Source organism: Phoca vitulina, unplaced genomic scaffold (genome assembly GCF_004348235.1).
Source record: "Phoca vitulina isolate PV1807 unplaced genomic scaffold, GSC_HSeal_1.0 scaffold14, whole genome shotgun sequence".
NCBI classification, from domain to species: Eukaryota; Metazoa; Chordata; class Mammalia; order Carnivora; family Phocidae; genus Phoca; species Phoca vitulina.
The window spans coordinates 28,946,770-28,961,246 of NW_022589717.1; the positions used below are offsets into that span (position 1 = coordinate 28,946,770).

The 14,477-nt window shown below is 38.7% G+C and overlaps 1 protein-coding gene across 10 annotated transcripts in view; it reads left to right on the forward strand.

The window, feature by feature from the left end:
• Nucleotides 1-14,477, forward strand: part of TRIM2 (tripartite motif containing 2) — a 172,896-nt gene that overhangs the window by 119,328 nt on the left and 39,091 nt on the right. For all 10 annotated transcript variants that reach the window (XM_032413028.1, XM_032413024.1, XM_032413025.1 and 7 more), the window contains one exon: nt 2,565-2,802. In XM_032413028.1, coding sequence (XP_032268919.1) covers nt 2,565-2,802 — 238 coding nt within the window. The remainder of the gene's footprint in view (nt 1-2,564; nt 2,803-14,477) is intronic.

Consider the following 14,477-nt stretch of genomic DNA (forward strand, 5'->3'; position numbering starts at 1 on the left):
TAAGGCTGTATTTTTTTTCTTAAAAATAAATATGATAATTATGTTTTATAGCATCTTGTTGAATACATGGTCTATTATTATTAAATAGACATAATTAAAACGCTTTAATTCTTGTTATAGAATAGGACATTGGTATTTCCAATGGCTTCAAATCAATGCTAATTACATTTGCCATCAATTTCATAGACATTTGTTAAAATTGATTTGCTTTGGAAGATCTCAGTTGGAACAGAATAACTACATGGTGGTGATGGATAGAGGGAGAAGGTGGATTTGTTACTGGTCGTTGTGGGTTTTTTGTCTGTTTGCTCTTTAGGGGGTTATTTTGGGGTGTGTGTGTGTAGAGTTTTGTTTGTTTTAGTGGTGGTATATAGGGCACTAGCACTTTCTGCTTTATTCATTTTATACTTTGATGTGAGTACTGTGTAATTCATATTCCAAAATGACTAAATGGAGAGTGATTTTTTTTCCTCCCCACTTAATGGGTGTAGCCACAACATGCACACCAGTTAAGTGTCCCTCTGTCCCTGGGCGCACATGGTGAGATCATTATTTGATGGACAGCAGTCGGCCTCTTTCTATACAGCACTGAGAGGCACTCGGTTGGAGGGGGCGGAGCTGCCCATCCCCCTGTGCTCAGTGCCCAGCCAGGCACTTGTTTGGTTCCCATTTACTCGCTCTGACAGATAAGAAGCAACACTTCTGGGCTGTCCTGGGTCTGCCTCCAGCCCTCTCGGTTGGGTCTAGCCCCATCCACTTCTGTTCCTCCATCTAATGGCCGGTGGTGGAGATTTTCAAGCTCCTATCACAGCAAGTCCCTATGGAATGCATGGAAGGAGTTTTGAGAAGGTCACTCTGGCTACAATATGGAGAAAGGTTAGAGGATTTGAGGGTGGGTGACAGTGTATAGAGCTACTCCAGAAACCCAGGAAAGGATGGTGTAAATCAGATGACAAGAGCTGGAAACGTTGGAAGGTATTTAGGCATTTCCAGCCTTGGGTGATGGGTTGGATGTGGAGAACGAAGGACTGTAAGGAAATTACTGTTTCCAGCATGGCTCCCAGTACCTGCTTTGCCTAGATGAATGGATGGAGGTGCTGCTCGTTGAGAGGGGAAGAGGACCCAGTTTGGGGGAAGAACATAGCTTTGGGTTTGGACATGGTGAGTTTTAGGACCCATGAGACATCTAAGAGGAGATGCCAAGAAAGCTGTTGGTGTAGAGATCAGGGGCTCAGAGGAGACATCTGTGGAAGAAATAGAAGTGTGGGAGTGTTGTGCTTATGGCCATGCACGTGGATAAGATTTCCCTGGGAGAGAAGGGTGCCAACAACCGAGCCTGTATGGCTCAGTAGAAAAGGTAGAGCAGACAGGAGAACCAAGTGAGTGTGCAGTCACAAACAAGGGAAGATAAAGTTTCAAAAGAGGACGGCTGGGAGGCAGTGGTCAAGTTTGATGAGTGCTGCTGAGAAGGATAGGAGTGAAAAATGTCTGTTGTCTGGATGTAGATGCCCTCCGTGACCTTAGCAAAAGCTGTTTCATTTCTGGTATTGACTCAGCGCTAGCTACTTCTGTGACATAGGAAGGTCAATTAACCTCCTTGATGTCAGTTTCCTTCTGCACATAATAGGGGGAATGAGGCTGGATCAGAGGTTCTCGAATTCCGCTTGGTGAGCAACAGGGGAACATTACACAGAGTAGTTATGTAGAGCCAAGGTTCTGGTGCCCAGTTGCCTGGGTTTGAATTCCTGCTCTGCCCTTGTCCACTCAAGTTCTGAAAACAAGCGACTTCGCTTCCCTCTGCCTGTGTTCCTTCATGTGTCTAAAATACCTACTTCCCGCGGTTATTGCAAGTACTTTGAATCTAGCAAGCAGCATATGCATAAGTCATGATTAGCAATGCATTTTGCTAATTAATTAATTAATTTAATTAATTGCCGGTTGAGGAGAGGCAAGAAGAGATCATGTTGATGTGACTCTGGGTGTCCTGTCCCTGCTTCAAACACAATATTTTCACCAGGATATGTTTTTAACATCTGAGATCTGCTTATGCTTTTGTATGTAAAGAACATTTCAACACCAACAGAAAACTTTGACCCATTTCTCCCCATTGTAAAGGTCCGCAAATCTGTGAACACGACACTGGATATTCTAGACCAATGCTTCGAAACCTTTAATGTGCATATAAACTCCCCGGGGGCCTGATTCAAGCAGGCCCGGAGTAGGGACCTAGGATTCTGCACTTCTTCCAAGCTCCCTGGAGAGGCCGATGCTGCTCAAGCGTGGCAAGTCTCCATGGAACGCCACCAGAGTCAATGACGTTATTCTTTTCCTTGAGCATAATCACTTGCCTAATCAGTTGACAGCACCTAATCAGTTGTGAGTACACCTTACTTCTTGGTTTCAGAAATCTTATTTTCCTAGGAGAGGAGACTCCAGAGGGAGTTTCTACAAAGGAGCCCAGACAGGTGCAGAGAACATGTGTGCTACCTGCGGAAGGAGGTGGTCCTGCTCTCGCTCGTGAGCCCCCTGTGCTGACAGTCCCCCTGCTTCTGCCTCCGCGACAGGTGTCTGCAGAACTACATTCCCGCCCACAGTCTCACCCTCTCCTGCCCCGTGTGCCGCCAGACCTCCATTCTGCCCGAGAAGGGGGTGGCCGCGCTCCAGAACAACTTCTTCATCACGAACCTGATGGACGTGCTGCAGCGAACGCCGGGCAGCAACGTTGAGGAGTCCTCCATCCTGGAGACGGTCACCGCTGTGGCTGCCGGAAAGCCTCTCTCTTGCCCAAACCACGATGGGAATGTAAGTGAGCGGATCGCAGACAGGGCCTGGCTTTGATCTGGGTGGGCTTCGGGCAGTCAAGAGGTTATGCACTAACACAGAACTCCACCTGGAAAATGAGCAATTAAAAGATATTTTTAGCAGCGCTCAAGACTATTTTGCCTGCTTACTTGCTCCAATCAAATTCATGTAAATAAGGAAATCAATCTTCATTGGGTCTAATAGCACCTATTATTAGTTTCCCCAGGAGAGCAAACCCATAACTATTTGCAAAGTGGGTATTCTTTGACCCACATAAACATCTGTAGAGTAAATTACGGATAAAGATTCAATAATAGATAAATTCTGCAAATTGAGAATGATGATTAAAATGTTAATTAATTAGAGTTCTTTGTTTTTCTTCTGAGGGCAATTTTTCGTATGCTCCATTAGGCCCTAATCCTTCATAATAAATAGAATTTAAAGATGTGTGAATCCTTGATAATAGGTTATAGATGATGAATTTCAAAATTTTCCTGCTACTAGCAAGCATAATAACCATTAGAAACCTAGGAGGACCTGTGTGTACGTACCATCAAATAACTGATTTACAATAGCTCTGAAGAGACAGCATTGCCTAAGAGGTCTGGCTTTGGATTCAGAGTGCCTGATTCAAATCCTGCTCTTCAACTTCTTCCCTGTGTCAGCTCTGCCAGGTTTATTCAACTCTCTGTGTCTCACTTCCTCATCTGCAAAAAACAAGGAATAATAGTATTTACTACATGGGATTACTTGGAGAATTAAGTGTTTAAGTCATATAAAGCATTATAGTAAGCTCTTGATAAATGTTAGCTACTAAAATTATTTCTTATCAATGACTTTATTCATTCTTTTCTTTATAATGGCCACTTCAAAGGTATTAGAAACTGCTTATAATATAAGGCCCAGGTATAATAAAACCACTATCAAGCAAGCTATCAATTATTATTGTTAGAGCAGAACAATAATTATTTGCCATAACTATTACTTTTTTACCTCATTTCATACCACTCTTTCTGCCCACTACACTGCAGCCTCACTGGCCTAGAGCTGGCCAAGTGGTTTCCCACCTTGGGGCTTGACTGTTCTCTAAGCCTTCTGCCTCGAATCCTCCATGTTCCCTCTCTATGTGGCTGGCTCACTCTCATCCTTCATGTTTCAGCTCAGATTTCTTCTACACAGAGCGGTATCTGAGGCAGACCACCTCTGACACCCAGTTGCTGGCCATTACATCCCTTTCTTGATTTCCTTCATGCCATTCACTGGGCTCTGCTTGCCTTCATCTGTGTATTTGTCGGCCAAGTGATCTTCTGGCTTTACTTTTAGAAAGTGAACTCCAGAAGGGCAGGGACCATGTTCACCATTATATTCCTAGCACTAAGCACAGTATCTTATACATGGAAATGTAGAAATACAGAGGCTATTTATTCTGAGCTTGCTATAACAAAGAGTCAGCCACCATCACTTATGTTTTGGCAGAGACTCAAAGGCAGGCAGAGGAATGGGAAAGCTCTACAGTAGACAAAAGAGAAGGCTTTAGGGATGCTCTGATTGGATGCTGTTGGCATGGGGAAACAGGAGGCAGGCTAACTAGAAGTGGGGCATCCTATGTGACTGGTTAGGAGTACATATATGGCTTTCTCTGGTTGATATTAAGTGGAAATGGGGACAAAAATTAGAGAAGCTATCAGTAATCAATTCCTAGCCATTTGGGGCCAATTGTCATAGATGTTATTGTTTAGCTTTTTGGATTATTAGGAGAGATAGTAGTCAGACTTCCTACAAGTAGGAGGTAGTAGGCTGGCTTCCTGGCTAGTTTATTGTAGATAAAGGAGTTGTTTTCCTGGACAGGTCATGGGTCAGAGTTCTATTTTTTATATATGATCTGGCCTTTGTCCATTTGTGAATTCAGTCTTTACAAGTCAGTCAGTAGATATTTGTTGAATGAGTGTGCCAGACACCATGCTTGACTTTGTACACACCACTCTGCAAAGTAGGTATTAGTTACCTTCATTTTATTTATTTATTTGTTTGTCTATTTATTTATTTATTTTTAGTTACCTTCATTTTATAGACGAAGAAACTGAAGTTTGAACAGTTTAAGTCCCAAAGCTGATTGACACATCATAAAACCTAGACCAGGAAGCAATAAAATCCTGAGCTTTTGGGTAGCCAAAATAAGAGAGACATTGTGGATTACATATCTTTCGTTATTTAATTGATAGCACACCAGGCTGTCAATAACCATGGTTTTCTATGTACTGTTCTCCAAGGGAGAATTAGCATGTAAGTTTTGTAAAAGGAACTTTAAAGGGTGCCTTCAATTAGTTTGAGTATTCTTCTTATGACCATCTCTCACACTGGCTCTTGCTGAGGCTGTCTCCTCCTAGAGCTCACATTCTAAATACTAGTTTGTGAGGGCATTTCTACCAGGTACAAGAGTTTTCCTGAAGCTAGTCCAGGCATGGAGCTCTCTGGAAATCTGATCTGATAGAGGAGTAAAGGTTTAGGAACATTAGGAGATCCACTGTAGACACTGGTCTAAATTTGGGATGCAGAGAGCAATGGCGTAGAATGAGAAATATTGACAACTGTAAAGATAACATCAATAAGTAAAGGTAAGAGTGTCATGAATTCAGGAAACAGCTTGTAGCTCAGTGCAGTGAGGGCACGGAGATGGGCACTGGGGGTGGGAGCATAGGTGAGCTGAAGGATACTGGGAGGAGCCTGGAAAGATAATTGGGGAGAGAATGTGAAAGCTATGAATATCATGGAGAAAATGTTTGACCTAAATTTCATATGCAATAGGGAAACATGAAAACTTTTAAGTAGGAGATGGGTATTTTCCCGGCCTTACTGAGTAGCAGAGATGGAAGGCTGCAACATCAAATTTGAGTTTATTGAGTTGTCTAAATAAGAGATGCTAAGGGGTGGGAGAATGGCATCAATCGACCTGAAGAAGAGAGGATGAATTTCAGAGAAGAGAGTACTCTTTCACTTGAGAATGTGCCTCCCACAAATAAAAAGGCATATGCTAAAATCTGTTTAACTAAGCTATTAAGATTGTGAGAATTTGAGCCATTAAAATTGGTCATACACTAGGTCACAAAAAGCCATCATTATTTTTTCCCTTTGTGTAGACCAAGTTCCTATACCACAATGCACTAAAGTTGCATTAATAACATACATTATAGAAAAACCCCAGATCTTTATTAAAAGCTCATAATTATTTGATCAAAAAATTTACAAAATTAGACTATTTACAACATACTGAAAGTGAAAACCTTATCTATTAAATGTATAGAGGAAAGTCAAATCTGTACTCAGGAAATTTTATAGGTTTATTTTCCTTTATTTAAAAAGAGTTCAATTCAAAAAGTTAGGGAAAACAAAGTAAATATATGGAACCCAAGAGCAAGAAAATAATAAACTTAGTTCGAAAATAGTAAAACAATTGAGTTAATAAATCTAAGAGCTGATTTTTTTAAATTAATGAAATAATCTGACATCTGATAAAACAACAAAAGGGAAATGTAAATATATCAAATTAGGACTAATAAAGAGATCAATACAGGTAAAAGGAATTTTTTTAAAGATTTATTTATTTATTTGAGAGAGAGAGATAGTACGTGAGCAGGGGGAGGGGCAAAGGGAAAGGGAGAGAATCCTCAAGCAGACTCCCCGCTGAGCATGGACCCTGATTCGGGACTCAGTCTCAGGACCCTGAGATCATGACCTGAATGGAAACCAATAGTCAGCGCTTAAACAACTGAGCCATCCAGGCACACCTAAAAGGAATATTTTTAAATGAGTAAGTCAATACTATGTGCTAAAGGCTAATATACTGAAAGTCTGAATGAAATGGATGAATATCTAGGAAACTGAAAATGATCAAGAAAACCTGAGTAGACTGATAATTTTGAAGGAAACTGGTAAAACTTAATTTGAAACTGAATTCCTTCAAACCTGTGTAAAACAAATATGATCTGTAGGATGTATATTCTGCATCATAAGAAAAGATAGAAAGCTCCCCAATTCACTCAAGATATACTCATATCCCTAATACCAAAATCTAGTGAAGACAAAAAAAAACTATTCATCAGTTTATGAAAGTAACTGTAAAATTCTTTAAAAAAAAAAGATTTTATTTATTTATTTGAGAGAGAGAGAGAACATGAACAGGATGAGGGGGAGAGGGACAAGCAGAGTCCCTGCTGAGTGGGGAGCCCGACCTTGGGCTTGACCCCATGACCCTGAGATCATGACCTGAGCCACCCAGGTGCCCCAAAAGTAACTGTAAAATTCTTAATTAAAATGCCCCAGCAAATTCTTACTATGTAAGAGTTAAGAATTAAAGAAAATTATGAACATCACAAAAGAAAATGGGCGAAAAGCTCAGAAAAGTCACAGAGGATATAAAATGGCTAATTATAGTATGAGAAAAAATGTCAAACTTCACAAATAATCACATCTTTCCAAATTAGCTACAGGTTTTTAAAGATAATAGGTAGTGCTGATGAGAATATGGGGAGATATTTTTGTATGCTGTGGGCGGGAGCGTAAATTGCTCTGCAGAAAGTTTATGTCTATTTGTCAAACTGTAATGAATGTTTTACACAACTTCCTATCCTTTAATTCAGTAATTCCACTAATAGAAATATTTCTAAGGAAATAGCTGGAGAAGAGAATGAAGATAGAAGCATGTTAATTGAAAATTTTACGTGATAGTAAAATTGGAAATAATTTGAATGTGCAGTATTAGGGAAATGGTTAAATTATGGTTAAGTACATATAACTGATTATTGGGTAGCCATTGAAACTGATGTTTTGGTAACAAGTGACATTTATGCCAATATGTGAGTATGCTTGTGTGTTTATATAGACTTTTGTTTTTAATTAGTAAGACCACCCTGTGTATGCAGTATAGAAAGAAGGATATTCTGTGCCACCTGGGGGACAAACAGAATTCCTAAAGATGTATTTCCTGAGCAGTAGAGACCTCAGCAATAGAGAACGTTGGATGCAACAAGCTGCTAAGCAGAATCTCTCTTAGAGATGCTGATTCCAGTAAAGTTAAAGAATCCTTTAGGTTAAAACTTTGCCTTGTCTCTTTCCCAAACGCATCACATCAAATCCACTAAAAATGAAATCTATCTGGAGTTTGAACCTCCTTGAGGTAGATGAGGCTATTTAAAGCATGTTTTGAGTGCTTTCTCTATGCTGGGTCATTATGATTCTTTGGAATCATAAAATTTATAAACCAGCAAGAGGCCTTGGAAATTAACAGCGTGTGTCTTGAATCATTCTATTGTTTCATCGTAGATTGTAGTTCACTGCTGCTGCTTTGAAACAGGGGTCCTCATTGCATATTCAAGTCAAATACATGCAATATTGCAGATAAATTGCTGCAGTTAATTGCCACGGGTAAATCTTTAAAAACAATTCAAGCGTCGGAAGGTTAATAAAATCAGGTAATTAACAATAAAGCAGGATGTTGTCCTCATACACTGCCTGGTGCTGATTAGCACATGTGGATGAAAGCCTGTCATTTAAGTGCCATGACACTCTGTCTTCTAATTAAACTGCCATGGCTGCATTGTCCAAATACAAAGAAAAATGGGAATAATGGTCAGTGATTTAGGAGGTTCTTTGCACGTAAAGCAGACATTTGAGCTCATGCTCGCAGTCCCAGGAACACAAATGATCATTAAACCCTGTTATGGCTTGCTTAGGTACCTTACTAATGAGGATGTTAAGAGGTGCAAAGGAGAGAGCCTCATTAAGAATGCCCTACCACTAACAAGTCCCCACTTCCACAAGCCTCAGCTACAAGGTCCTGACCACCCTTTCTAGTACATTGGTAATGCATACTTCTTGCCTTGTCATCTTCACAAATGGTGACTACCTGCCAACAAAAATAAGCTAGTCCTGGCCTCTGGCCCATCCGTCCCTGGGAGAACCAACATCATCTCACTCAAGATGGATGAGCTCAGCTGAGTCTCACACTTCACACAATTAACTCTCAGCTTGAGTCAAAGCTGCCAGAACCTGAGCACAACCATTTGAGAATGACTGGTTGTTCACATTTCAGAATGATTTTAGGGCCTTTCTTTCCACTTAGGAGACCAAACCAGGGACAATTACCCAGGTATGCTGCCATCTCTTCAAAGATGCATTTTTTTAAATTAAGGGAAAATTCATATAACATAAAATTAAACATTTTAACCATTTAAAAGTATACAATTCAGGCCAACTCTTGATTTTGGCTCAGGTCATGATCTCAGGGTCCTGAGATGGAGCCCCAGGTCCATCTGGGCATGGAGCCTGCTTAAGTTCTCTCTCTCCCTCTGCCTCTTCCCCACCTCCTGCTCATGCTTTCTCTCCCTCGCTAAAAAAATAATAATTAAAAAAAAAGTAAAAGTATATAATTCAGTGGTTTTTAGTATATTCAAGAGGTTGTGCAAATATCACCACTAATTCCAGAACTTTTTCATCATGCCACTCCCCATTCTCTCTTTACCCCTAACCCCTGGCAACCACCAGTCTGCATTTCGTCTCTATAGATTTGTCCATTATAGACATTTGATATAAATCAATCATAAATTATGTGCCCTTTGAATCTGGCTTCTTTCACTTAGCACAATGTTTCAAAGTTCATCTATATTGTAGCATATAGAACTTCATGCCTTTTTTATGGATAAATAATATTTCATCATCTGGATATACCACAATTTGTTTGTCCATTCACCAGTTGGTGGATATTTGGGTTGTTTCCACTTTGGGGCTATTATGAATAATGTTATGAACATTCATGTACAAGTTTTTGTGTGAATGTATGTTTTCAGTTCTCTTGGGTATATACCTAGGTGTGGAATTCCTGGGTCCCATGATAATTCTGTACTTAACTTTTGAGGAGCCACTAAATTGTTTTCACAGTGACGTCACCATTTTACATTCCCACCAGCAAAGTATGAGAGTTCTGATTTTTCCACATTTTCACCAACACTTGTTATTATCTGACTTTTTGAGTCTAGCCATCCCCATTCGGTGTGGAGTATCTCCTTGTGGTTTTGATTTGGATTTCCTTAGTGACTAATAATGTTGAGCATATTTTTTTGTGCAAATTGGCCATTTGTATAGTTTCTTTGGAGAAATGTCTATCCAAATCCTTTGCCAATTTTTGAATTGGGTTCTTGAGTTGTAGGGATTCTTTATATGTTCTGGATACTTCATCCTTATCAGATATATAGCAAGCAAATATTTTTTCCTATTCTTTTCACTCTCTCTCTCTCTCTTTTTTTAAAGCCTTTATTTTTAAGCAATCTCTAACCCGACGTGGGGCTCAAACTCACAAGTCCGAGATGGAGAGTCACATGCTGTACTGACTGAGCCAGCCAGGTGTTCCTCTTTTCACTTTCTTGATGGTGAAGTGATAGTGACCTTGATGCACAAGCTTTTATTTTGACGAAGTACAATTTTTCAATTTTTTGTTGTTACTTGTGCTGTTGGTGTCATATCTAGGAAACCACTGCCAAATCAAAAGTCGTAAAGATTTACTCCTATTTTTTTTCTAGGAGTTTTATAGTTTTAGCTTATATATTTAGGCCATTAATCTATTTTGAGATAATTTTTGTATATAGAGCAAAGTAAGGGTTCCACTTCATTCTTTTGCGTGAGGATATCCAGTTGTCTTGGCATCATTTGTTGAGAAGACTATTTTTTTTCTCCATTATGTGGTCTTGGCACCCTTGTCAAGAATCTAGTTGACCATAGACATACGGTTTTATTTCTGGACTCACAATTCTATTCCATTGTTTTATATGTCTATCCTTATGTCAGTAAAATCGTATTTTGATTACTCTAGCTTGGTACTAAATTTTGAAACTGGGAAGTCTGAATCTTCCAATTTCTTTTCCCCCAAGATTGTTTTGTCTGTTCAGGGTCCCATGTAATTCCATCTGAATTTTAGGAACAGCTTGTTCACGTCTGTGAAAGAGGATGCTTGAATTTTGATAGATATTTCACTAAATCAATAGATCAATTTTAGGAATGTTGTCCTCTTAACAATATTAAGTCTTCCAATTTATGAGCAGGGACTGTCTTTCCATTAATTTCCATTATTTAGGTATTCTTTAATTTCTTTCAACAATGTTTTGTAGTTTTCAGTGTACAAGTCTTACACCTTCTTGGTTAAATTTATTCTTAAGTATTTTCTACTCTTTTTGATGCTAGTATAAATGGAATTATTTTCCTGATTTCATTTTTGGATTGTTCATTGCAAAGGGTATAGAAATACAACTCATTTTTGTTTGTTGATCTTGTATCCTACAGCTTTGCTGAATTCACGTGTTAGTCCTAATAGTTGTGTGTGTGTGTGTGGGGGGGTGTATTCTTTAGGGCTTTCTATATATAAGATCGTATCATCTCTGAATAGAGAAATTCTTACTTCTTTCTTTCCAAAGTGTATGCATTTTATTGCTTTTTTCTTGCCTAAATGCCCTGGCTAGAACTTTTAGTACATTTCTGAATAGAAATGGCAAGGGTGGACATCTTTGTCTTGTTCCTTATCTTAGGGGCCACCATAAGGTATGATGTTAGTTGTAGGATTTTGTAGAAACCTCTTATCAAGTTGAGGAAGTATTCTTCTATTTCTGGTTTGATAAGTGTTTTTATCGTGAGATGGTATTGGGTATTGTCAAATGTTTTTTTCTGCATCAATTGAGATGACCATGTGGGATCCCCCCCACACACACTTTATTCTATTAGTGTGATATATTACATATACTGATTTTTGTATGTGAACCACCTTTGCAGTCCTGGGATAAACTCCACTTGTCCGTACTGTATAATCCTTTTAAAATGCAGCTTGATTCAGTTTACTAGTATTTTATTAAGGATTTTTGCCTCTATATTCATAAGGGATATGAACTTTTCTTTTCTTTTGATGGCTTTGGCTTTGGTGTTGGGGGTTGCTGGCCTAATAGAATAAGTTAGGATATGTTCCCTCATCTTCTATTTTTTGAAGAGTTTGGAAGGATTGGTGTTAATTCTTCTTTAAATGTTTGGTTGGAGGGGCGCCTGGGTGGCTCAGTCATTAAGTGTCTGCCTTCGGCTCAGGTCATGATCCCAGGGTCCTGGGATCGAGCCCCGCGTCGGGCTCCCTGCTCAGCGGGAAGCCTGCTTCTCCCTCTCCCACTCCCCCTGCTTGTGTTCCCTCTCTCGCTGTGTCTCTCTCTGTCAAATACATAAATAAAATCTTAAAAAAAAAAAATGTTTGGTAGAATTCATCAGTGAAGCCATCTGGTCCTGAACTTTTCTTTGTTGGAAGTTTTTTGAACACTGTCTATTCAGATTTTCTATTTCTTCTTTGGGTCAGTTTTGGTAGTTTGTGTGTTTCTAAGAATTTGTCCAATTTATCTATGTTATTCAATTCGTTGGCATACAACTGTCCCTAGTATCCTGTTTGTCAATGTTGTTGATCTTTACAAAGAACCAACTTTTGGTTTCATTGATTCTCTCTACTGTGTTTCTATTTTCTATTTTATTTATCTCCACTTTCATCTTTATTATTTTCTTTTTTCTTCTTGCTTTGGTTTTAATTTGTTCTTCTTTTTCTAGTTCTTTAAGGTTGAAACTTAGACTATTGATTTGAGATCTTTCTTCTTTTTAAAGTAGGCATTTATAGCTAAAATTCTGCTCTGACTGCTATCTCTGATAAGTTTTGGTATAATGGGTTTTCATTTTTACTCATCTCAAAGTATATTCTAATTTCCCTTGTGATTTCTTCTTTGACTCATTGTTCAAGAGTAAGTTATTTAATTTTCCAGATTTCCTTCTGTTACAGATTTCTAATTTAATTCCCTTGTGGCCAGAGAAGATACTTGTATGACTTTAATCTTTTTAAATTTATCAAGACTTTTGTGACCCAATATATGGTCTATTCTGGAGAACTTTCCAAGTGTACTTGACAAAAATGTGTGTTCTGTTATTGAATAGAGTGTTCCATATCTGTCTGTTAGGCCTAGTTGGTTTATAGTGTTCAAATTCTGTATTTCTTTATTGATCTTCCATCTAAGTGTTCTATCATTAATGAAAGTGTGGTATTGAAATCTCCAGCTATTGTTGAACTGTTCATTTCTCCCTTCAGTTCTGTCAGTTTTTGCTTCATATATTTTGGGGCTCTGATGTTGGGTACATATTTGCTTGTAATTGTTATATCTTCTTGATGAATTTATCATCTACTCACTATATAATGTCCTTCTTCATCTATTGTAACAACTTTTGTCTTAAAGTCTATTTTGTCTGATATTAGAATACCCACTCCAGTTCTTTCTCTTTCTGTTTTTTTGTTTTGTTTTGTTTTGTTTTTAGGGGGGCAGGGAGGGGCAGAAGGAGAGGGAGAGAGAGAGAATCCTAAGCCGGCTCCACACCTAGCGCAGAACCCACTGACCTGGGACTCCATCTCATAGCCCTGAGATCATGACCTGAGCTGAGATCAAGAGTCCGATGCCTAACTGACCGAGTCACCCAGGCACCCCATTCCCATTCTCCTTTGATTACTATTTGCATGGAATATCTTTTTTCACCCTTTTAATTTCAATCTATTTGTGTCTTCAACTCTAAAATGAGACTCTTATAGACAGCATACAGTTCATTCAAAGAACAGTTTTTGAATACTTACTTTGTGCAAGTAATTACTTAGGCTCTGGGTAAGAGAGTTCCTGTCTCAGGAACTTAAAATCTTATAAATATTTCATAAAATGGGGTATAAATAAAAGTACTTTGGTGGGAGCATTCACTTTGTGAAAATCCACCAATCTTTAGTAAGACTTATGCCTTTTTCTGTATGTGTGTTATACTTCAAAAAAAGTTCCCTCCAGGAAGTACTTTGGGAATTCAAAATTGGAAGAAGTTATTTTCAGCTGAGAGAATAGGGGAATGCCGTCACCGGGAAACTGACTTTCAGCCTTTATGTTATATTGTTACTGAGAGTTCATCATAATCAGGATAAGGTGGCTTTATTTTCATGTAAGCAGATGATATCATCATCTTCATCATCATCATCATCATCATATCATCATTGCTGCTGCTTCATCATGCCAGTACCAAGCACCATCTGTTTCTTCGTGCATATTAACCTACTGCATTCTCAAAGCAGCCCTATGAAGTAGGTTACTATTATCGTCTTTTTTTGACAGAGGAAAACTTGAGACACAGTGAGGTTACCTAAGTGGTAGCGCCAGAATACAAATTGCTCAGTACAGCTTATCTCTTATAGAAAGAGTATCAGTTCTCAAAGTGTGGTCCAGGAACCCTCATGGGTCCCAAGACCCTTTGTGGGGAGGGCAGTCCATAGATCAAAACTATATTTGTAATAATACTAAGACATTTTATGCCTTTTTCACTCTCATTCTCTCAAGAGTGTACAGTGCAATTTTCCGGAGACAATATGATCTGTGCTATCACAACAGATTGAAGGCAGAAGCAGATATGAGAATCCAGCTGCCTTCTAGTAAGCCAGACACTGAAGAAAATTTTAGAAATGGAAAATAATGCCATTCTTCTCACAGCATTTTTTTGTTTTGCAAAATAGTTATCTTTCATGAATTGTATTATTCATGTTAACATTTAATGGGCTTATTCTTGCTTTTAATAAATTAATATTTAAAATTTTTGTT